A 23,936-nucleotide genomic window follows, 5' to 3' on the forward strand; every position below is an offset into this window, starting at 1 on the left:
TTAAGAGAGTCTGCACAATTTAAAATCTCAACATATTTCAGCCCTGTTTTCTCAGCGCACTGTAATAACTGTGTGGAGCTTTCACTATGAGGTTTTTACAGCCTGGACAAAAGCCATCTTATTGTGGCCCCTACACTGAACAAGGATTACTGTATGACAGTATTTCACGATAAAAGACAACTGAGTAAGACTTTACTGGAATCATGTTTTATTTACAGCATAAAATATGATTTTTCAAATAAAACTGCAAATTAGTTTTCAACAAGCTCTAGCCCAGTCTTTTGCAACATAGAAGTACCACAATGAAACATTAGAAACTAAGAGGCTCAATCCAAATATGTACAATAAAAGGTATCCCCAGTATTAAAACTGAAAACACGGGAACCTGCTGTCCCCGTCAAACTGATTGACTGGTCTCAATGTTTTATCACTTTTCTGATGAAGAACATATCAACAATATTACAAAGACTGCATATTTCAACTTATGAAATATTGCCAAGATTCGTCCCATTCTTTCTATGGCTGATGCTGAAACACTTGTTCATGCATGTGTCTCGTCCAGGCTTGACTACTGTAATACACTTTTCTCTGGCTGCTTGCCAAAATCAACTATTAGCAAATTACAACTTGTACAAAATACTGTTGCTAGGATATTAACCAAGACTAGAAAATTGAATCATATTACCCCTGTTCTTATTTCATTACATTGGCTCCCTGCACATGTTAGATCTGACTTCAAGATTCTACTTTTAATTTATAGAATATTACACGGACTTGTACCATCCTACTCATCACCTCTAGTCACTCCTCATATACCTTTAAGGACTCTATGATCACAAAATGCAGATCTCCTGACTATTCCAAAAAATAAATAAAGCATCAGTAGGGTCTTCTCTTATCAAGCCCCTCTTCTTTGGAATTGTCTTCCAATCCAAATTCGAGAGGTTAGCTGAGTTGACTCATTTAAAAGCAAACTCAAAATGTATCTTTTCACATCAGCCTTCAACCTCACTTAGTCTGCCCTAAGTACTAAAACTACAGTTATCCAGCTTATACTATATGTACTGTATATTACATATTTTTGTATATATATGTGTGTGTGTTTTCATCTGTATCCAGGTATGAATGTTCAGGAGTCTTTTGAGCATATTGTGAATTGTTCTTTTTATATTTGTCTTTTTACTTCACATTTTTATCAAATATTCTGTTTATAATGTGTTTTATTTTGTAGTTTATACATTTTTATATATTTTGCTAATGTTGCCCATTACTGTTTTATTATATGTACAGCTCTTTGAGGCACACTTTGTGATATTGGGCTATGATAAAGTTTGACTTGAGTTGATGCTGCTGTAGGTTTACTCTGCAAAGGTTTATTCAGGTTAGGGGAGAGAACTTAGGGAACCCCTAAGTTGGGGCCTTGGGTACTTAGTTCCACTCTTCCCCTCACTTCAAGACCCCTGCACACAGAGTTAATCTGCTGTCTTTGGATTACCTGCTACTAGTAATGATTATTTTTTATTATCAAGTAAGCTTATTTTATCGATTAATAAAATAATCATTTTGTCTATGAAATGTGAGAAAACAGTAAAAACTAATTGCGACATCTTCAAATGTCTTGTTTAGTCTGATCAACAGTCCAGAATCCAAAGATGTTCTGTTTACTATCATGTATGACCCAGAAATGCTTCATATCCTCACATATGAGAAGCTACAACCAGCAAATATTTTACATTTTTTGCTTTAAAAATGACTAAAATGATTATTTGATTGTCAAAATATTTGGCAATAAAGTCCATTGAATTGAATTGAGAAGGAGGAGATGCCATTTTGATGATTTTAACAACATAACTGTTTTGTCTTTTCCTGGAATAACCATATCAGACACATTATATTCATGGTAGAGTATTCCATATTTACGTTTTAAAACATGTCTGGAGGGGATCTTATAACACAACATTGTGGGGGGAAAACGCGTTTTGGTTATGTTTGATTCTACGTTATACCCGTAGTTCAGTGTTATTAATGCGGAAGCGGTTACATCGCTAACTAGTATTAGTGTTTTTATTCTTAATTGCGGCTACGAATTCATATCATAAAGGCAGCAAATGAAACACTGTGACATGGGGCTTTGTAATGTGTTATCTGGCAGTGCTCCCATCTGAAATGGGATGTTTTGGTTTTCTATATTCTCCTGTATTTGGGTAAACTATGTAGGAAGCGTTGTGTTTGTCGCTAGCTACGGTAGCAAGTTATATTACTAAGTTATTCGCTCCTTAAAGTGTCCGTCAACCAGCAAAATGAAAGTACGCTCGTCTGTGTTTGCCTCGTTTATTTTAATATTTGAAGTTATTGGGATAAGCCTCTTCCTGCGGGGATTTTTCCCTGTTCCTGTCAAGTCTTCTCTGTCATCCCAGAGCAAGCTGTCCGACCTGCCAGCGGAGCCTCTGACAGGTGAGTTCACAGCATCACCCGGCTCTCACCTGCGTTTCTGTGCGAGTATCTGTTTACTGACATCTATTACAGCTCATTAAATACTTGCTTATGTTACAGGGGGCTCCCACAACTCCTCGCGCCTCCCCCATCCCCTCTTTAAAAGAGTGGTGATCATGTTAGTGGATGCCCTGCGGGAGGACTTTGTGTTTGGACCCAATGGTCGCATGTATATGCCCTACACCAGACATCTGGTGGAAAGAAGCTCATCGCTGAGCTTTGTGGCAAAGGCAAGAGCTCCCACAGTCACCATGCCCCGGATCAAGGTGAGATGACCTGAGCTGTCAAGCCTGTCCCACCATGTATCAGAGTCAGAATCAGGTTTATTGCCAAATAGGTTTCCATAAACCAGGAATTTGCCTTGGTGATGTTGTGGTGCATAAAAGTATCATAAAATAGTCAAATATCCACCTGGTGTCAATAAAATAAAACTTAAACAGTCAACACAAACCTTCCTCATCCGTTTACCTCTTAAAAATATATTTTTTGAATATGTTCTTGAACTGATTTATGTTCGTACTTTGCTTTAGCTCCACATCCAGACCATTCCACAAATTCACCCCACAGATTGAAATACACACACTCTTCACAGTGGTTTAAACACAGAGTTTATTTAGATTAAACTTTCCTATATGCAGTGTGCAATTAATAAAAATAATAGTAAAATTTGTGTTAATGTAACACACCTTGTTAGATCAAAGATCACAGATGTGTAAATATAAAATTATAGATTTTACATTAATATAATGTGTAATGTATCATCCGACTCAGCATCAGTCCACCAGAAGTCCTTGTTTTGGGCTGGTGAGCTGGATAAACCCTTTCAGTGAGCCAACCACTTAAGATCCAAATAAACAACATTGTACCAGTTATTGTTTTTAGATTAAAAAAGATGTGAATGACCAGTATTTTGTTCTAATAAGTATCTTTAAATATAATTTTAATGCCTAAAATACACTGATTAAATGTTACACACACATCTGAATCAGCCCTGTAGATTAAAATGGACACAATGCTATTTAACTTTTTAGGGGGAGTTTGCAGCTCTCTAAGGGAAGGTAAACTCATCGTCTCAACCTGTGAATGGTTAGGGTTTGGGGAACCTTGATATATATTTCATCCTTAATTGAACGATTAACTTTGAAACCTTGCTTTGGTCAGGGAGGAACCTCTATCAAACTGAAGGTTGAAGACATCGACTGCTGATGTGTTGTTTAATTCAAAGCACTCTCAGGGCTGAAACCACTGCTAGTGGTGTTCAGTGCCTGGCTGCAAGACAAATTTCACCTTTTGGGTAATAAAAATTCAAATTGAACTGATTTATTTAACTGGACTGGAATAAACTCTAGATTAACATGTGAACAAATCTAAATATACAGATTCATACTCAACTAAAAACCTAGATGGTATTATTACCCTAAAAAATGTGTTTTTCAGCAATTATTGGTATTTGGAACTACTGCTAAAACGATTGTTCAGTTAATTCTTTAGTCAATCGACAGAAAATTAATTGACAAAATTATCGATCAATCATTAAGCAAAAATGCTAAACATTCACTGCTTTCAGCTTCTCAAAAGTGAAGATTTGCTGCTTTTCTCTGTTACTGCAAATTGAATATCTTTGAGTTTTACACTGTTAGTCAGACAAAACCAGCAATAGGTTTCCCACATTCCTCTCCTCTGTGTATGGGACATTTGTTAGGGTATTTTAAACTATTTTCTAAAATCAGAAAAATATATGACAGATACTATAAATCAATAATGTTACTATTTGTTAGTTGCAGCCATATGTCAAACAGATCCATATTTATTGTGTTTCTTTTTTTATCATTCACACTTTTAGTGTATATTTTAGTAATTAATATGACACATATTGTCACATCTGTGTATTTATTTGTTACATTTTGTTTTACAAAGATAGGAAAGCAATGTTTAAGTCAAGCCTGATGTTGCTTTACACCTAAAAGAATGATCCCAGTCTCTTCCTCACAGTGAGGCAAACAGCTTATTAATTAAACACTGGTATGTGATCAGTGCTCGGTATCGGCCAATACCCAAAGCCCAGGTATCAGTATCGGGACTGAAAAAGTCGGATCGGTCCATCCCTGTATGAAATAGCTGCTAAGTTATCAGCTTGTAAGTGAAAATAGGGTGTCATGGCAGAATTAGGAAAGGGTGAAAACACGGTGAGTTGTCACATTTGGATGGTGTGACGTGCTTATGAGAGTATTTTGGGAGCAGAGCCAGCAGAGAACTGCAGTCATGTCATGTGCGTATTGCATGACAGTTGGTTGTGCTGAAACACAGAAAGTTTGTGGGCAGACCAGGAAAGAATCAGCACGCTGTTGTCAATGGTGTTGGAGAGATTTTGCAAAGTTAATGATCTTCCAGAACAAAGAGCAGCTCAGTCTTGGCCATGTGGGTGCTGTGCAGTGCTGAGGCAGTTGGAGGGCATCTAACTGAAGTTGTCAGGTAAAGCAGAATATGGAGTCTGAGTGTCAGAGAGCAGAACAAAAGCCAGCATTTATGCTTTAGCAGTGGTGGGAGGAACAGGGATGTGCTGACACTGTAAAGACGGAAGAAGACTAGAGCCAAAACTCAGCTCTGGAGAACCCAGCTGCTGAGGATAGACAGTGTGGACAGAATCCTGCTCAGTGATGTCTGATAAATGTGCTCAGACAGGTAGTGTAGGAGTGTAGCAGCTGTGAGACTGCAAACTCAGCAGTGCTCAGGTCAGCGAGGGCAGCAAAGAGCATGAGTTGGTTGATGAGCGGTGAGGAAACTGTGTTGGTGTGAAGTGTATTGATTTTCTAAAATTAATGTGTTAATGATTTAAGCTATAAAATGTCAACAGTAATGACAAATTCCCATTATCAGACCACAACTACGACTTCAGTTAATGATTATCTTCACTATGTTTTAATCTGCAGATTATTTTCTCAATTAATTGTTTGGTCTATAAAATATCAGAAAATATTGACAAATGCTAATATGATGATGTATTAAATTGTTTTTTTTTAATCCAACCAACTATCCAAAAGACAAAGATATTCTGTTTACCATCATATATGACAAAAAAAATCATCAATCCTCACTTTTGATGGAGCTGGAACAAACAAATGTTTGGCATTTTTGCCTGAAAAATTATTAAAATAATAAATAGTTGCCAAGTAATTTGAAGCCCACTGACAAATCAATTAATTGACAAATTGTTTCTGTACAATATACAACTAACATCTAATGATTGATTTACTGTTGATCAACTCATCAAGTTGATTTTCTACAAATAATTATTTTACAAAAAAACACTTTTTTCTAGCCTTTGCTCCTACAGAGTTTGAATACACTTTGGACAAAAGCATCCAAATGACTGTAATATAAAATGTGGTGCATAATGAGAATTACTGTAATGTGTGTACATTAAAAGTCATAAGAAACAAACTTGTTGTAGCTGTAAATGGACGGAGGAAATCTTTCCCGAACAGAATGAACTGTCACGTCAGTGAAAAGTTGATGTTGGTTGTCATGAAACAGAGCACATCAGTGATCTGGAGGAGGGATGAGCTGAGAGGGATTGAGGTGGACTTGCAGGGAGACAGATGTTCCGTTATAATCCGAGGGTTTAGAGAAGGATGCAGTGAGTGGAGAGAAAAGGCTTCAAGGCATCTTGGGGGGAGAAAAAAAAAAAACAGCCCTGGATGTGAAAGATTTGCTGATGGGAGCAGAGAAGGCAGGAGTGTGCAGAATGAAATTGATAAGAGAAGAGAATCAAAATTAAATCTTATAATTTAGAGGCACAGGAGCAGAGAGTTTATGTTGCAGCAGACGGGAACAGTACAGTATAAGGACAAAAAGGAGGAGAGGAGAAATTGAAAATGACACTTCCTCAACTGCCCAGAAATGTATATGTTGGATTTACAGAGCTGATGGGAACATACAAGTACATCTGTAAGCCCTTCAAAAAGGATAGTTAATCACATTTGAGAGGGCCGGGCACTTCCAGTAGATTCAGCCCTGATGTCGTGACCACACTGCTTTCTATTTTTCCTCATCTGTTGACAAACCTCAAAATAAAATATTGGATGAGTGGTAATTATTTTTTGAAGTACTGTAGAGAATTATTTTTTGAGAGACTGCACATGAGAGCTCACTGTAATGAAATCCCAAGACATCCTCTCAGTTTTTGGCACACTGTCACACTGCAGCTGGTGCATCACAAAAACAAGCATACAGTACCATCGTGGCTTTGAGACGACGCGTTGTTTCACCTGAGGTAACCATACATAAGTTATTAAGTTCTTGTGTGAAGTTGTTGTGACATTGTGTTATCCACAGAGCTTTAACAATATCAGAGGTATTGAGGTTAAAGTGTTTTATCACGGCATTGGTATTTGGTGATACGCCAGTAGGTGGCAGTACACACCAGTTGCCATTTACTGCCCACTATCACTGCATTGCACCCAATTAACTGGTATGACACAGCCAACTAACCTAAATCATAATCTCTCAGTGGCACGGCCATTCATTTACACACACATTAGACCCAACACTCCTTCCACTGAATCTAATAAAGTTACAAGTATGCAGCACAGCTGGATATCTTATTAGATACATGCATGCCGGTAGTCAGGTTTTAGTATCGCACCTGTGTGTATTATTTTTTTATTATTGTGGGCCAAGCAGCAAACAGTTGTTATACCAGAAATGCTACCCCAGAGTCTCCCCCCTCTAAAGTTAATGGCTACAATTTAGCTGGTCTTTCTAAACACGTCAGGATGAGAAAACTAGTTGATTTTCCTCCCCAGTCCTGTATTCACATGTGGGCAGTTGAGCCTCACTGTCGGACTGGCGCAGCAGTCAGGAGACATTACTGAGGTGCTGGATTCGGACAATGAATTCAGTTCATCATAGCAGCAGCAGCAACACACTGTGGGTGTCTGAAAGACGAGTATCTACCCAGGTCATGTGACGTAAACCACGTGCATAATTGGTCCACTGTTTTACCTCCATAGGTATTATCTGGTAATGAAGCCGGAGCAGATTTAAAAGTCTTTTTTTTTTTAATTCAATAGTCATCCAAAATAAGTACTGAAAAGGAAGCTGGAGAATCTTTTGCCAGGCTCCAATTCACAGCCTCTTCCGTCTGGGTTTTGGCACCTTTACAAGTTTTCATCACTGAGCCAGAGAGTGTCTGTGTACCCCACTGATATTGTATTTGACATTTAAGCAGTGGCACATTGCGAGCCTAGACACATACTGTGGGCCAGTAATTAGTATGTTGATGAGTCACTGATTCATTCGGGCAGCATCTCAATAGTTTTTTTTTTTGTTGTTTTTTTTTTTTTGGGCATCTGGAGAGATTTTAAGATTTTCCTTTTTTGTGAACTTTTTTCTCAGAGAGCTGATGTTTTCCTTTATAGTAATTTTTATCATCACGTTTTTTATCTTTCAGTTTATTTTAGTCCGTATATTTAAAATTTTCTCTCATTTCCCTTTGAACCAGTTGATTTCATTAGTCAGATTTTCTCTATTAATAGACTGGAGACCTCAGTGAGACTGATCTGGCAGAAAGAGACGACTGCTTTTGATGCAGAACCATCCATCTCTTCCTGAAAACAGGCATCTGCAGCGGCAGGAGCAAAACAATTGCAAGGAAGGAAGTGGTAAATAATTGAGCTCAGGAACAAAGCTCACAAGATGGAGCTCAAAATTTCAACTTCACATTCTAGTTGGAGCATTTTTTTTTTTTAAATATTTCAGTACCTGCGAATCAATTGACAAAACTGAAACGCTTCAGACTTTATTCTGTCGGAGAGTATTTTTATTAGATTGTCATTGTTAACTGGGAGACACAAATATCAAAGCGGCAGAAGAGAGCTTTGTTCCCGTGTATCAAGTTGATAAAAACATAATGGGTCTAGGTATATTGAAGATGTGATAGCGAATAATGAAATGTTTGTGCCTTGTGACAGTTCTTGAAGCTTTTCTACCTTCTTTGTGGGTGTATGGCATCTTAAGTTTATTGCTGTTTTTCTCTTGTGTCTGTGGAAGTAGCCAGAGAGTCACTATAGAACAGCTCAAGTGCTGCTCACACAGTAACCACGCACAGACTGCTACAAAGTGCTTTACAAACACAAAGAACACTTAATATATAAAAACCAATAAGATGAACAAAACACCCGAATGTGAACTGAAAAACAGGATTCTTTGAGGACAGGTATGTCAACAGTAACATAAATATTACAGTGTTTTAACAAGTGGTTTAAAAGATGACTTTGAATTTGCCAGCTCAGCTCCCTGGGCAGGTTTCTCCAACACCTGGACCCTCAGACCAGAAAGGCTGGTCACTTTTGATGTTAGCTTGGATTTCTGAACGTCCCAAAGGATCTCAGGCTGTGCTCCAGGCAGCTCATAGTGGGTTTAAATAACAGTGTTTCCTGCCAGCATCTGCAATCTCATGTCTCCTTCAGTGCATGAAGACAAGGCCTTTGTACTTCCCCCTCGACGATGCACCAGACTCTCTCCTGACTGCCAAAATAGGCTGTGTTTTCCTTGTCAGTCAAATGGAGGCCAGTGTTGTTTTTATTTCGGATTCCATGATGAAATCAGTAGAAACTGTACTTCATAAATATCATCTATCTACCTGATTTAGCTCTCGGTTTTCATTTGTAGCAGGAAGAATGATTTAGGGACGTGGGAATTAGTTCGGTTTCCGATGCAAGATCAGTGAAGCGCCTCATCTGATGAAAAAGCCATTGATGAATTTTCTATCTTTTTGTTTTTCCACAATACATGATACATAAAAACAGTTTCTTTTAGAAGCTGCACTGTAGGACAAGTCTTAATTAGCTGGATTAATATGATGAAACTGTAAGGTTGTATAACACCATTAAAAGACAATTATTGTTCAAAGGACAATGACAGAAACATATCCCTCCCCAGGCTCTTACCACTGGCAGTATCCCAGGCTTCATTGATGTGGTAATGAACCTAAATTCTCCTGCACTGCTGGAAGACAACCTCATTTGGCAGGCCAAAACAGCAGGGAAGAAGATAGTCTTCTACGGAGATGATACCTGGGTTCGCCTATTCCCCAAACATTTCATGGAGTACGATGGTACAACCTCCTTCTTCGTATCTGACTACACTGAGGTATGTATGAGTCTAAAAGCCTGAAATTAAGTATAAAAGATTTGAGTTATGTATTTTCTGCTAATGTCAATAAAGGATTAAAGCATTCAGGTTCCTCAAGTTTGTGTAGACTGCTGTTGTTATGCATTAAAGTGTAGTAAACTAACCAAACACATACAGCAAATACAAGATTCAAGATCCTTTTATTGTCATTCAGCAAAAACATCAGTGATGTAAAGCAGAACGAAATTACGAACATGGTACCGTTAAAAACACAGATAAAAAACAGTATATATAAAAAAGACAGCTCTATAAATAAATATACATATATATAAAAACTGAATAAGTAATTTCTGGACATTGTACAGGTATGAAGTGTTGAAAAGAAAGGAAAATACTTAACATAATGTAGTAATTATTAATATAGGAGTGGTTATATGTCTCTACTCTGTGTAATATGCTATACATGTATGTCTGGAAATGATTCAGTTGCTGCATTATCTACAAGGCCATCTGCAATTTAAGAAATGAAGGCGGCTGATTAACCAGGAAGGCACAGAACTGAGATCACAGAAAAAATGCTCATCAATTAGCTCTGTATGCCGTAGCTACAAATACACTGTGGGACACTTTGCAATCTGTTCCTCTGTACACTAGACTATTGCTGGTACTGATCTCAAAGCTGTTTACCTGAAATGTGAGATGAAGGTAAATATCTGCCAAATACATTTGCTTGATGATAATCAGTCAATCAGTCGACTCAGCTTTGGGTAAAGTTTATTTCACATCAGTCCTAATCTGAACTGATTGCCAGTTGAAATCCTGTACATCACTTAAATGTGTAACTTAAATGCATCCTGTCTCATCCAGGTTGACAACAACGTGACCCGTCACTTGGACAGCACCCTTAAGAGAGATGACTGGGACATTCTGATCCTCCACTACCTGGGCCTCGACCACATCGGTCATATCAGTGGACCCCACAGTTCACTCATCCAGCCCAAACTGCTGGAGATGGACGACATCCTGAAGAAGATCCACAGTGCCCTTATTCCAAAGGTAATTTCTTAATCTGTTCGTACACATGATGTTGCTTAAAAACTCACATCATCTGCATATTTATTTATTATAGAATTTCATCATTTATTTTCTTAGATTTTTTTTTATGGTGTGAAATCTTTTGCGAAAGTTTATCTTGCAAAAGTGGCAAGGAAAGAGGTTTCTTGCAGTGACAAACCCACAGATTATCACCCGACTCTGCTTTTCTCCTCAGCTATGTGAAGCATTTTAGTGTCTTTCAGCTCATTGTTTTGGTTTTACACACTGCAACATAACTGTTTTGTTTCATTTTCAGTGTTCTCACTATTCTCACTAACCTCGTCATCAGCAGTTGCAGACAGTTTTTTTTTTGAAAGAGAGCAAAAAAGCTCTTAATAATCCCACTGTACACTACCTTCCCAGCATCAAGCAGCAGACAGACGAAGTTGGCAACTAGCTGTTATTATCATGGAGCATTTAGCAGCTAAAGAGCCAGATATTTCCCTGCAGAGTTGGTGAAGATCAAAAGAGAGCTTGAAGGACAGTAAATATTGGACTTAAAGTCGTCAAGTAGCCAGAAACACGAGTCTAAATGAATGTTAATGTTATTCTGTGTCTGCTGGATGTGTAAATAGGCAACTGTTTGCTAACATGTTATGTTAGCCACATCAACAGCTTAATCTCTTATTTGATTGACAGAAAAATCATGGCAACTATTTTGATAACTGAATAATCGTACTGAGTCATATTTCAAGCAAAATGCCAAATGTTTTTTAGTCCCAGCTTCTTAAATGTGAGTGCTTTCTTTGTCTTACACTATTTCCTGACATTTAATTGACCAAATGATGAAAATTAATGAAGAAGTAAATGAGCACATTAACTAATAATGTGTAATTGTCAATTAGTAGTTGCAGCTCTACATATCAACATTATATGGTTGTAATATCTGAAATATGTGAGATGTTCAGATTCTTGAGTCCCCAAGTTACCAAAAAACGGTAAATGCAGCTTTAACATCACATTAACATGTTTTATTAATTATTATGTATGTATGTAATACATAATATTTACAAAAAGGCAGATATTCTCAAAAGTTGGTGTCTACTCAAAATAATTCCTGAATTGTCTCCAATGGAAATACATGAAATTCAAATGAAACACATACAGCTTTCACAGTATTTGGAGATACTGTCTTGGCTTCTGATTTTCAATTCAGGTTAATTGGACTGATTTGCTCTCAGTAGCTGGGCAGCTGCGTGATGTAATTGTTGCTTGTCAACATCTGTTTCTCTTTATTGAAATTCATTAAGCCCAGCATTACACTTTGGATTTTGAATAGCTGTATTTAAACATCTTTTTTTTTTTTTTCATTTTTAAGGGTCTTAAAGGGTACTATAATAGTTGTAAATGTCATTATATACCATAGTAACAACATGAATGAAATGGGCCATGTCCCTTATGAAGTAATGATCAATGGTTAATATAGTAATGTGATGTTATCTGGGAATTATTTAGCATTAGCAGGTTTTTGGGCGGTCATTTAATTACACAGATAAACTGTTAGTTTCCAGCAGTTATTATGTTATCTGTTGCAGCAGCCCCAGAGATTTAATAAACTGTTAAGCTTTTCTGTTATCTTTAATTTTGTCTGTGATCAGTGTGCGGGTCTCGTGGCCTTGTTTTCTCTCTGCTCTCTGACAGCTGTGCATGCATATTGTCTTTGCGCCGTGTGTGTGTTGTTAATGGGCAATGTCTCGCTGTTATTCAGCTGTATAGCTCGCATTTAGATTGTCAAGTCATGTCTACACAAGCCTACAATCCCCTTCCTCCTCATCCCTCTGTATCTCTGAAATGGCCGAGAGAGAACAGAAGCCACGTGCGCGTATCCTTGTAAACTTGACACGCTCTTTGCAAAAGATAGAGTAAAGGGCATTTCTGGAAATGTTGATGCAACATTTCACCACATCCCCAAACTTGTTAATCCTGTCTTGTTACATCCCGTCTCTCCAGGCTCATGGCGACATCTGTGTGTTGTGGGCAGTGGCGGTGTCAGTGAGTTCTTTGAATGAAATGTGTTTGAAAGTCTCACTTCAGTCACATTAATGAAAGCTTCGGCTGTTCTTTTCGACGTCAGCGGTGTGACCTAAATATAGACACAGCCTGGAGAGGTCCCGCAGGATATCTTAGAAGCTTCCACAAAAACAACCGTGTTTTCTCTGATCAGCACGTTCTCTTAACATGTCGGGGTGTAATCTCATCATTTCAGGGGTGTTTGACTGCTCGCGTAAGCTGGCTGTTGTTCGCCGCTGCATCTCGAAGTACTAAAAGGAATGACGGCTCCTTCTGAAGCACAGCAGAGGAGAAAAGCAGGGTAGCATCCAAATGACAGCCTTCAAAGTTCTCTTTGTAATGTGATGCGAGTAGCTTATTTCAGCAAGCTGATATTAGGGGCAGAGACATGCTCTACCTGCGGAACGGACAGACGCAACACTCTCCATTAAAACATGATTGGAAAGCAGGACCTCTTGGTCATTAAGACCTCTGTCAGACCTTTATGTTAATGCAGAGTGCATGGCCTCAATCTTCTCTTCTGGATATTTCAGATTTGAAGGTTGGGCCACTGCTTTCACTGTTTGAAGTGCAAAACTTCTTAAACTTGACCTGCAGAGCAAACGTATAATCTGAGCCGTTTATTTCATAAAAGAGTGAAATGGAATGGAGATTCATTGTTGCGTATGTTTGTATTGTTATATCTCTATTTCAATTTTCATTTTTGCTTCTTTCATATATTATTCTGTTCTAACAGAAGAGCTGAAAGTACTTATGTTGTTATGTTACCTTAATGTTCCCTACCTTTGTTGTCTTGACGTGCCCCCACTGCCAAGAAAGTTTATTTCTCAGAATCGAAGTAGAAATAATTAAAACTGTTGGCTTTAACATTAACCTATCGTATCGTTGAGTTATCAGGGACACTTTCATGTTTTTGTGTGGAGAAATGTTAAAGATATCATTAAAAGAAAACGTTAACACAGTGACAGTGAGGAAAATTCTTCCCGACAGGTCCTCCGGTCAGCCAATCACAAAGCTTCAAATTCTGGATTTCAAATTCAATTCATCCCTGCGATGCTCTAAAATCTACATTTTTTTTTTGTTCATATCATCAAACAGTTACATAAAATAACACAAAAACCATAACAACTCAGATAACTACACAACACAAAGACAATGATTCAATCAATATGCAAATACGTGGTTTCAGCAATAGCAGCATTCATAGCAACCACCATAGCAACGATAGAAGGCCTGAAAATATCTTCATAATAACTGATGAACTAAATCAACATATACATTCGCTGAACGATGAAAGTTAAATGCACATTTCTCGCTAGAATTGTTATCAAAATGCATTTTAATGCCGAAACTGTCTTAAAATATTGTATTTTCCACTGAGAATGAAAGGAATGTCAGCCATTTTTTAAGGCTGATTTCTCTTTGGCAAGCTTTGGCAGATGCGCTCCATTGAATGGGCTTGTTTTGCAACCTCTACGACCTGGGTTAGAGGATTGTACCACTGTAAAATTTTTATGCAGTTTCTTTCCATTGAATGGAGGATTCATACTAAGTCAGGTGGAATTAGGTTGATGGGCAGTTTATGGTTATTCTAACTTTAAAGATTAACATCACACCAATTTGTAATCCTATTTGGCTGTTTATTTTCCTCCTTAACACAAATATGTGGATTGTGTTTTTCTCAAATTAAAATGTGTATAGTTATAGTTGAGTTTAGAGTTAATTAGTTGAACTTTCCACATTCCACTGTGAAAAGACCAGAGACAACACGGGAAATAAGTCCAGGACTTTATTGTTCTATCCCCGACAAAGTCTGATATGTTGTATTTTATAATATGTCAGAGTGTTGTCAATAAACCTAAATCCCCTGGCAACCACAGAAGTACTGTACCCCGGGGTGAGAGACTCTGATTTATAGAATAGCGGTTGCAGAGTAAAAATACTCCATTTAGCTGTTTTTTTGGGGGGGGTTTTTCTGGCTTGTTCATGGAGAACATGAACTACCATCTGATTCAACATGGTACCTTGTGTATTCATTTGAAAAAAAAAAAAAAAAAGGCTTCTTATGAAGTGTGGAAAAAAAATCTGTCAGAAGAGGCTCGCTCAGTGCTTTCATCCTGACGAACAAGAGTAAACTCTGACTCATCCTAAACAGAAAAGAGGCTCACTCAGTGTGGGGCTCATTGGTTTTTAGTACTGGTCTCGAGGTGTTTTCTGGGTCCCTTGTGTCCAGTGCCATTTATAACAAGCATCCAAGAGGTAAAATCTGGGACAGAGGGTAGTCTTTTGCTCCTTCTGTGCCGAGTGAGTGACAAATATAATGGGTCAGCTGAGCACAATGACACAGTTTTGAAAAGAAGTCTGATGCATTACTGTAGCTCCAGCTGAAAAATAAACATTTACGCTGTCAGTGGCCTTTTCCACATGTCTGTTTGGATAAAGTCATCTTAAATGAAATATTTTATCTGACTTCTCAAACACAAAGACAGAATTTATCTCAGCAGTTCAGCAATCGTCGCCTTTTCTGTCTTTCAGGCTTTCTATTAATCTGATTGAGTACAATTTTCAATCTTTAATAATAAATGAATGAATGACTTAGTCTTTGGTCTCTGATTTTTTTTTTTTCGCTTTACGTACAACTCTGAAACTGAAGAGTCTTTTGAGAGTATTATAATGTGCGGTATGATTTGGCTTTTGTTTTGTTAACATCTGTATTCGTGTATTTAGATCAGCACACTGCCATTACTCAAAAGGCATCCCTGTCGAATTTACCATCAGTGGCAGGTTCTCGTGAGTCTAGTTGAAAGGGAATCACTTAGAGAAGAGACCGAGCTTGATCAAAGTCTGTCAACAAACGATTCATCCTGTGTTTGTTTGCTGCCTTTACACTACTTTTTTTTCAAGTCTAGGAGTGAAACTATGCCAGGAAGTGTTTGTCATGACTTCCTTTTCAAAAGTAATAATTCAATACCTTCCTTTTCTGCATCTATTAAAATGTCTTCTGCATAATAACATCAAAAATATCTGGTGAAGGAATCTATTACCCGCAGCAGCTGTCACTTTATGCTATTAGTCTGTTTCTCCAAACTGGATTTGTTTGTGTTTTTTCTTCATTATGGCTGCTGACACGGGGAGCATTTGGTGCAAGGCTTAAATTATTCACAGCTCAGAGCTTTGAGGTTCGCCCTCTTGGATCAGCACATACAGTGGGAGTCCATTAACCTTGGTGTTTGCATCTCTCAGGAGGCAGAGGGATCCTTGCCCTACCTGCTGGTGCTGTGTGGAGACCACGGCATGTCAGAGACCGGCAGCCACGGAGGCTCCTCAGAGCCAGAAGTCAATACACCCCTGGTGCTCATAAGCCCGGCCTTTAAGAGGAAAGGTAAACTGATTACTTAGTCGTTGCTGTTGTTTAAGGAGGCTTAGGGCCTTCACAACTGCACTCTGTTCACATATGGACCAACAAACAAGTGTGTAGTCATGTTGTATTTTTATTAGACCTTCCGGTTACCCACCCTGCTACAGAGGATGTGGTTTGTTCATGACTAAAAATTATGAATCAGACAAACTAAACTTGTAAATAGACGTTTTCTTCCATGCTCATACATGTATATATTAGTTTCAGTGTGACGAACAGTTTCATCTTCAAAGAGTGCAAATAGAAACTCCTGAGCAGAACTTTATATTGCAGTGATGAATGTGGTGGAGTGCGAAAGTGTGATCGTGATAATTGCTTCTTTCTCAGCCAAGTCTATTTTTGAGATCTTTTCTTGCATAGATTTTTTATTTATAGACCATTCATGTTAATTAATCATTTACAGTTCAGTTGAGTTGTTGCTACAGAATTCATGGTTTTGCTAGCACTCTGTGCCTCCTGTGGTTACAACAGCTTGGATGACTTGCCTACCAGTTGGACTTTATCCTCTTAACTTCTAAAGTTTGAGAGATCACAGAAGAGGGAGGAGATACATGCAAAATTTTGTGTTCTCCTCAATGAAATATACACTCAGTGCAATCCAATACAACAGCTCTGCCATAAATTCTACATTTACGAAGCTCATACATTTTCAGTCTTTGCTGACATTTTCAGAAAGGTGATAATTCCACTTTATGTTTATTATTGAGGTCATAGTGGGTGGTGGTTGTGGTGTACTGGAGTGCATTATATTGAGTGGTGTTCCTAATGTTTTGCCCACTCTGTTAACATACATGAGGAGGGCAAAATATTAGGAACACTAGGCCATTATTAAAGCCCCTGAAAATCATGTTTCAACTCTTACATTTGTCTGGAATAAATATCCATGACAAAATAAGCAACAATCAAAGAAAATGTTTTAAAAAAACATCCTTTGTTTTTATTTATTAAGAGTTTAACAATCAAAAACTCAGCTAATGTGCTTCATCAGGATTATGTAGTCATGGTTTGATCAGGTTTGATTGAACAGTGGCCTGCAATCCCCACAGATATTGCTATGTCCTGATTGGTGCATGGCAGTACATGACATCACCTTTTTCCAACTGAGCCCCGCCCAATTCAATGCAGTGACAAAAGCATGGAGAAAAAAAGATAAACACAAAATTTGAGTGTGATTCAACCAAAACTAACTTCTAATTTGTGTGTTTATGTTGGATGACTCATGTTAAGAAGCCAGTTGAAAGAGTGTGTATGAAAGGTCTTTAAGTCCAACACCAGGTTTTATTTTGTCCATATACAACAACAATACATGACAAAAACTTCATCCTTACACCACACTTTCAGAATCCAATTCTGAGTGTAATCAGTGGCCTCATCTGCATAACTGGTTATTTTTAACATAGTGAGAATGGCGGGTCATTAGAAAGCTCCACTGCCTGTTGTTTTCATTAGAACGTGCTGCAGTGCTGAGGTGAATTGGATCAGAGTTCATTACTGGCTCACTACCTGAGCTTTACTCTTTAATCTGAATGCATCATTGGGAGAGCGATGCATTCAAAGCCCTCTTACTGCAAATTGGCACAACATTTTGTCGACATTGCTGGGAGGACCCTGAGAGGAAATGCCACTTTAATTAGGCAGTGAAGACATAAGAAGCAATACAGTGGTTGTTTTCCTCACTATATATCCTTTTTCCTTTTCTTGGTTTATTTAAGAGCCCATGATATAAGGCGCTGCAGTTAAAACAAAGGAAAGCCAATAACAGAGAATAGATAAGGTGATAACTTCCCAGCCTCAGAAACCACTGCAACAGTGGTGCAACCATATCAGTGACTGATGCAAGAATGTTTTTGATACATTGATGGACACAATTTCGGCCTCCTGACGTGAGAGAGTTATTAATGAAGCGAGGTAAAGCACCTTATATACATTTCATTCATGTGCCAGCATCAATTTAAAGCTCATCCTAACAAACACCGGGGGTAACTGTGCTATTTTCTGTTGAGAACATGTTAGCAGATTTCTGTTGTGCCAGCTTCTCTCCAGCGTAATCTCCAAGCCGAAAATACGTGACTCTGTACAGTCATTATAGGAGTTTAAAAATGGCTGTGAAAGCGATCAGTCTTGTTTATGGTTCAGAGATAACATTAGGGAGCTAGATACTGTAATGCGCAGCCCTCTCATCTATGAATCAGCATTCAGCGTGTGTAACCTTTTAACTGAGTTATGACACATCTGTTCTCCCAGAATGTGAGTCGCTCTGTTCTGTGTAAGCCAAACGATACAAAGTAGATTTAGTTGTTCTAAACAGGTTTGGATGGATATAACAGTGTAGGCATGTGGTCAGTGGTTTAGCAAGCAAGACACTTCTTGGCTTGTAGGGAACAACATCATAAAATAATAATGTGTGATTTTACACACAGTTAATATGGGATTCATGTTTGATAAAACTCACAGATTGTCTCCAGGGTGGTGTGAAAATATTCCACTTTAAAAAGAAGGCTCCATCAACTTTACTTATTAGTGTAATTGCTGCAACAAAAATCACAACGTAAACATTTTTAGACATTTATTGCTGAGTAACAGATTTAAACAAGCTTGATATACTTTGTAGATTTATGGCATTATCCTGAATAGCTATGGGCTTAATACATAAAGCTTCTTGTCTTGTTGCAAATCCGTCTCCTTTTAATATAAAATGGATAATTCCCCGGCTTATTTCATTGTGTCCAATTACCAAATTAGCTCATAGCTCAGGGGTTTGTCCCAGCCTTTAGTCTGCAGCTGTCTCACTTCCCCACACATGTATTGATCTGTAACAGATAAAAGACACATTTCAACTCATTTTTGGATATATTATACACTAGTATAGTTCATTATTGCAACCTGAAAAATTCACTCACAGACAGGCAATTTGGGAAATGACTCCCACACTGTGTTTGTGTTTGTGAACGCTCTCTACGGGAAGCCAAGCGTTAACATAAAAAATGTCTGCTCACTTTTGACAAGAGGCAAGCTTTGAAAAACGAAAACCACATTTCTTATGATAATGATTTCATTCATTTTTTGTGTTAGTTTTGGTTGTTTTGCATGTTGTGACAGCCCTCCCCACAGTCATACCCACAGGCATTAATACAAGAGTAATTATGAGGGTTATTTGTGATGCTTTTTGCTGAGATTCAGGCTTTGTATGTTAGAATTCAGAATAAATATTGCACGGATTCTAATCAACAAACAAGATGTCAATAAAGCACTTTGCCCTAGTGAGAGTCAAATGTAGAGAGAGGCTGTAGACTCTGTTAAAACGTTGTGACGATCCTCCACACGCTCTTGTAATGTTCCTGTGACCGCAGTTTGACTGTCCTCAGGGAAAAGAGAAAGAGGGGAGCAATGAGATGCTGTAGCTGCTGTGATTAGAGTGCTATGCCCCAGTAAAATACACTCGACATAATCACTGACTTCCAAATGGCAGAAAGACGTGGGATTTTTCACTGTTGTCAGGTTTATGACTCTAGGAGGAAGATGTCCTTTTCCAAATTTGTCTTGATGAGTGTGGCGAAATTCTTTGAGACAACCTCTTATTGTGTGAGAGGAGATATCTTCCACAACAGATAGTATGAGAATTGATCTGTTTCCTTGTGTCCATCATGTAAATCGTTTTGTCTGTGAATTACTTCAGAGTTTGAAGTAATAAAATGTGACTTTTTTTGCTACCTGCTATCACTGATTGATGTGACACAATCGTGATTCAGCATTTGGCCAGATCTTGAAAGCTTTTTCATTTTCTGTGTCTTGACACTGCTGGATTTTTTTTTATTTTTATTTATTTCTTTTTTTTTTATAAGGGAAAAATCATGGTGCATTTTAACTTTGCAGTATTTTGGAGCAAACAGAAGAACCTGATAGTCGATACATTGAGGATAAACTGATTCCTTTACAGTAATAAACAGAAAATATGTACACAGTACTAGATACACTGATTGACAAGTGACAAGTTAGAAAACCACACAGCAAAACAAATATACTGCCAAAATAAGAGAAATGCACTTAATTGATTCACCATCTTGTATTGCAGGTGCATCACATCCTCACTGTTATTCATGTGTGTTTGTTTTCCCTGTCAGTGGGAATGGAGAAACCTGGAGTAGTGGAGCAAGTCGACCTCACCCCGACCCTGGCCCTGGGACTCGGCCTGCCCATATCTCAAAACAACGTGGGCCGCGTCATCCCGGGTGTCCTGGAGGAAACCTCACTGCGAGACCAGCTGCGCTTTCTGCATCTCAATGGCCACCAGCTCAGCTGCCTGCTCAAAGACAGCATGCCGGACTACAAGAGAGGTAGGTTACAAATTCACTGTGTCAAACCTCTGGACTTGTTAGAAGCCCAGAAAGCCAGGACCTTCTCTGACAGGGATATCATCATTATGCTTTATAGTTTCCTGGCTGATGATATTATCAGTGGCTACTTATTTTCATGCACACAGAAGTGTGACTGTCGAAAGAAATAGTAAGAAAAGAGTGCAGATTAAGGAATAATTCATCCTAACATGAAAATCTGCAATTTTCTCTTCATCCCTAGGACCATCTAGCCTAGCATCGCCAGACTAATTCACAAATGCGTATTAGTCTTGAACCTCTCAGTTACTTTTATTTATTTGATAGACCTACAACCAATCAGAGCCACGAAACATGTGACGTGTCACTTTTCAAATCCAGACCGCACCTACAACCAATCAGAGCAAATTACCACTAAGCAGTACACTAAAATATGTTTCTGAAAACATTTGAGGTGGGAAATAGGCAATGCAGTAACAGAATATTGATTTATATTGGATCAGAAATGCCTAGTTTGACAGTTTGATCTCATGAGTCTGGTGCGTTGTGCTCTGTAGACTTTTTTCTTAACTTTATTGACAACAGTCAAACTCAAACAACAGACAACTCCTGGACCTGCAGACTTTCATTCATCATATCAAACCTGCCCCATATTAGGTAAATGGTTGTGACTGGCCCGTCCAGTTCCAGGCCAGGTGGAAACGGGAGGGGGGCCAGAGGCATCTGCCAGAGCAAATAAAACATGAGCTCAGCAGATTCATCCGATTCCCAGGCTAATGACTGTCCAAACTCTATTGAAGTTGGAAGGATCACCCAATACAAAGCGAGCCAGCCCACATTACTCAACCCCAGCCTTTTCTCTATTGAAGTTAATGGGGCCATCTAATTGTAACTGCCAAAACTAACACATAATGTCCAGCACATGCTCCATAATCCAAATGTTTTTCCTTCACACCTTGCTTCAAAATTTAATTAGCTGACACTAATAATTTGTTCTATGTGTGACAGAGGGTTATTACTCAGTACTTGGCACCGTAACAGAGCAACAAGAAGTCTGTCACTTGATACTCACATTCAACTTAATCACTCTTAAAGCTGCACTAATCAATATTTTTCTATTAGCAATAGATCAGATGAGTCTGTCTAATGTGAAAGGGGGTTGCTCAAAGTGTCAAATGTACAGAGAATTATTACCTGACTCTCCAGATCCCCTCAGAACTGCATTTTAGTGTCTTTCAGCTTATTGTTTTGTTTTTTTTTATCGTCTGCAATCTATACCATACAGCTCAGTCTTAGTGCTCTCATCCATGTTGGTTTCAGACTGTTGACAGCAGCTGTTTTCACAGAAAAAGCTTTGATAAACCTGTCCAGTAACACACAGGCAAAATTGGCGACTTGCTAGTGAACATTTTTAAACATTTAACACCTAAAAAACAGATATGTCCCTTAGGAGTTGGTGGAGACCAAACCAGAGCTAAAAGGAGCTAAATTTGACAAGGTACACAACATATGTCACTGTTGTGTTCAAAGCTTCTGGTCAAAGTGGCTAAACATCAGTTAATACTTAAAGAAATAAAATGTAGGTGTAAACATGCTCTGGCTGGTCTTTATTATGCTAAGTCAGACTAACAGGATCACTGTGAGTGTAATACAAATAAAACAATAACATAAATAAGACATATTTGTACCTGTAAGTGTTGTGATTGGAGAAGCACAGATGGAACAAGCTTAAGTTGACTTAAGGATGGTGTGCCGTAAGTAGAGTAAGTCAGTCTCCTCATTATTCACACCATGTTGTCAGCTTCATCAAAGCAGCTTCTAGGAACGTTTAACCTACAGCAGTCTTATTAAGATGAGGGTAGAATCATCTTACAAGTTCAAAAGATTCATCATACACTCATTAACACAGCAGTCCTTTGCAAAAATATGGATTTTAGAAATGTAGATTTCAACTTGTCTCAGATGAGAATAAATCCATTCAAACACAAGGTTATATTTTATCTCATGGTGACTAAACAGAAGTATTTATCTGCTTGCGGTAAGTAACCTTCCAAATGTTTCAGCTTGCATTATGTTTGTAGTTTTGGGTTGTTGCAGATGAATTAAGTATGCATTTACAGGAAGTGGGGAATTCACTGAAACCAGCACCATCAGAAACTGAATGAGTTCAACAAAGCTGCTCTGCAGACTCTGCTTCCGTCAGGGTTTAAGTGTCAACTCTGTATTACAAATCTGTATACTGATTTCTGTAAGTCCCTGTATGAATGACCTTACAACTGTGAAACCTCCACATGGGAGACTCACAAACACTCTGGTTTGTTCTTGAACATTAATGCTACCCACTCTTTGTGCAAATGCATGCACATATCCTCACAGTGTTTTGCTCCCTGCTTATATCTCGGGGTCACACTATTTGTCAGAGTTATCCATCTTGCAGCCTCTCCCTCACGCCTCTTATCTGTCTCCCTCTCCGTCTGTCTCTCTGTTGCTGTCCTTCACTTTCACAAACATTTGATACACCAGTGGCAGCAATTACCATTGCTAATGTTTGATCGGTCTGCAGTAATTTATCTTATCGTTTTAAACAAGACAGAAGGAAGGGAAGGCTGAGGGAAAACTCTTTGAAAAGTGGTTGGTTTTGCAGATATGTTAGACATGTGGCATTTAATTTAAAGTTCCCCTCCACTCAAAAATGTGCTTTTCTTCTTGTTCCTACAGTTGGATGTTTGAGCTTCACTGTACAGAATGATATATGTGCAGAGTTTGACATTAGAAGGCTGTTTTCACATTCATCTGCTGAATCATATACTCATTGGAAAATTAGATTATAAGTGGCGGGTCTATGAGCAGGATTTGTGACATCACAACTAGTTTGGAAGCCAGTCCTGGTCCAATATTCAATTTATACATAACATACATACATATATAAGTGTAATGTGGAAATTTGAAGCCTCCAGTGCACAAACACTGAGAATAGACGTTACAGTGAAGGAGGAGACATCTTGTGTCCAACAGTTAAACTTCTGAATTGAGAAATATTTGCATATTCATAGACTTTGGATTTTTTTAATGAGGGAGAAGAAGGAGATGTGATTTTAAGGATTTTAACAAGATAATAGAACTGTAATAGAACTTTTTTTGTGGAAAAACCATATCAGACACAAATTATAATTCAAAGTAGAGTATTTTATATACATCTTAAAACATCTGGAGGGGATCTTTAAGATTTCATAATCTTTCAGATCACTTTTTCTGAATCTGAATCTGAAAATGTATTTACTTTTTCACTGAATCTGTTTTATCCGAATGGAATAGTTTTGCTTTTGAAATGATGACCAAGGAAATAATTAGTAGTGCCAAGAACATTTACAGGCCTGGTGCCACCCTACCTGATGAGAATTTTCTGAACCAAGAAAAAGGTACTGTTTGTTTTTCAAATGGTAATTAGACTGGAT

The 23,936-nt window shown here is 38.2% G+C and overlaps 1 protein-coding gene across 1 annotated transcript in view; it reads left to right on the top strand.

Moving 5' to 3' along the window:
• The first annotated feature begins 2,026 nt into the window (after positions 1–2,026).
• The window catches only part of pigg (phosphatidylinositol glycan anchor biosynthesis class G), a 66,628-nt gene continuing 44,718 nt past the window's right edge, over positions 2,027–23,936 (top strand). Inside the window, exons 1-6 of the mRNA XM_044363777.1 lie at positions 2,027–2,454; positions 2,554–2,759; positions 9,436–9,645; positions 10,495–10,683; positions 15,976–16,114; positions 20,272–20,484. Of these exons, the coding sequence (XP_044219712.1) occupies positions 2,301–2,454; positions 2,554–2,759; positions 9,436–9,645; positions 10,495–10,683; positions 15,976–16,114; positions 20,272–20,484 (1,111 nt within the window). The 5' untranslated portion in view covers positions 2,027–2,300. The remainder of the gene's footprint in view (positions 2,455–2,553; positions 2,760–9,435; positions 9,646–10,494; positions 10,684–15,975; positions 16,115–20,271; positions 20,485–23,936) is intronic.

This window comes from Thunnus albacares, chromosome 10, assembly GCF_914725855.1.
Source record: "Thunnus albacares chromosome 10, fThuAlb1.1, whole genome shotgun sequence".
NCBI classification, from domain to species: Eukaryota; Metazoa; Chordata; class Actinopteri; order Scombriformes; family Scombridae; genus Thunnus; species Thunnus albacares.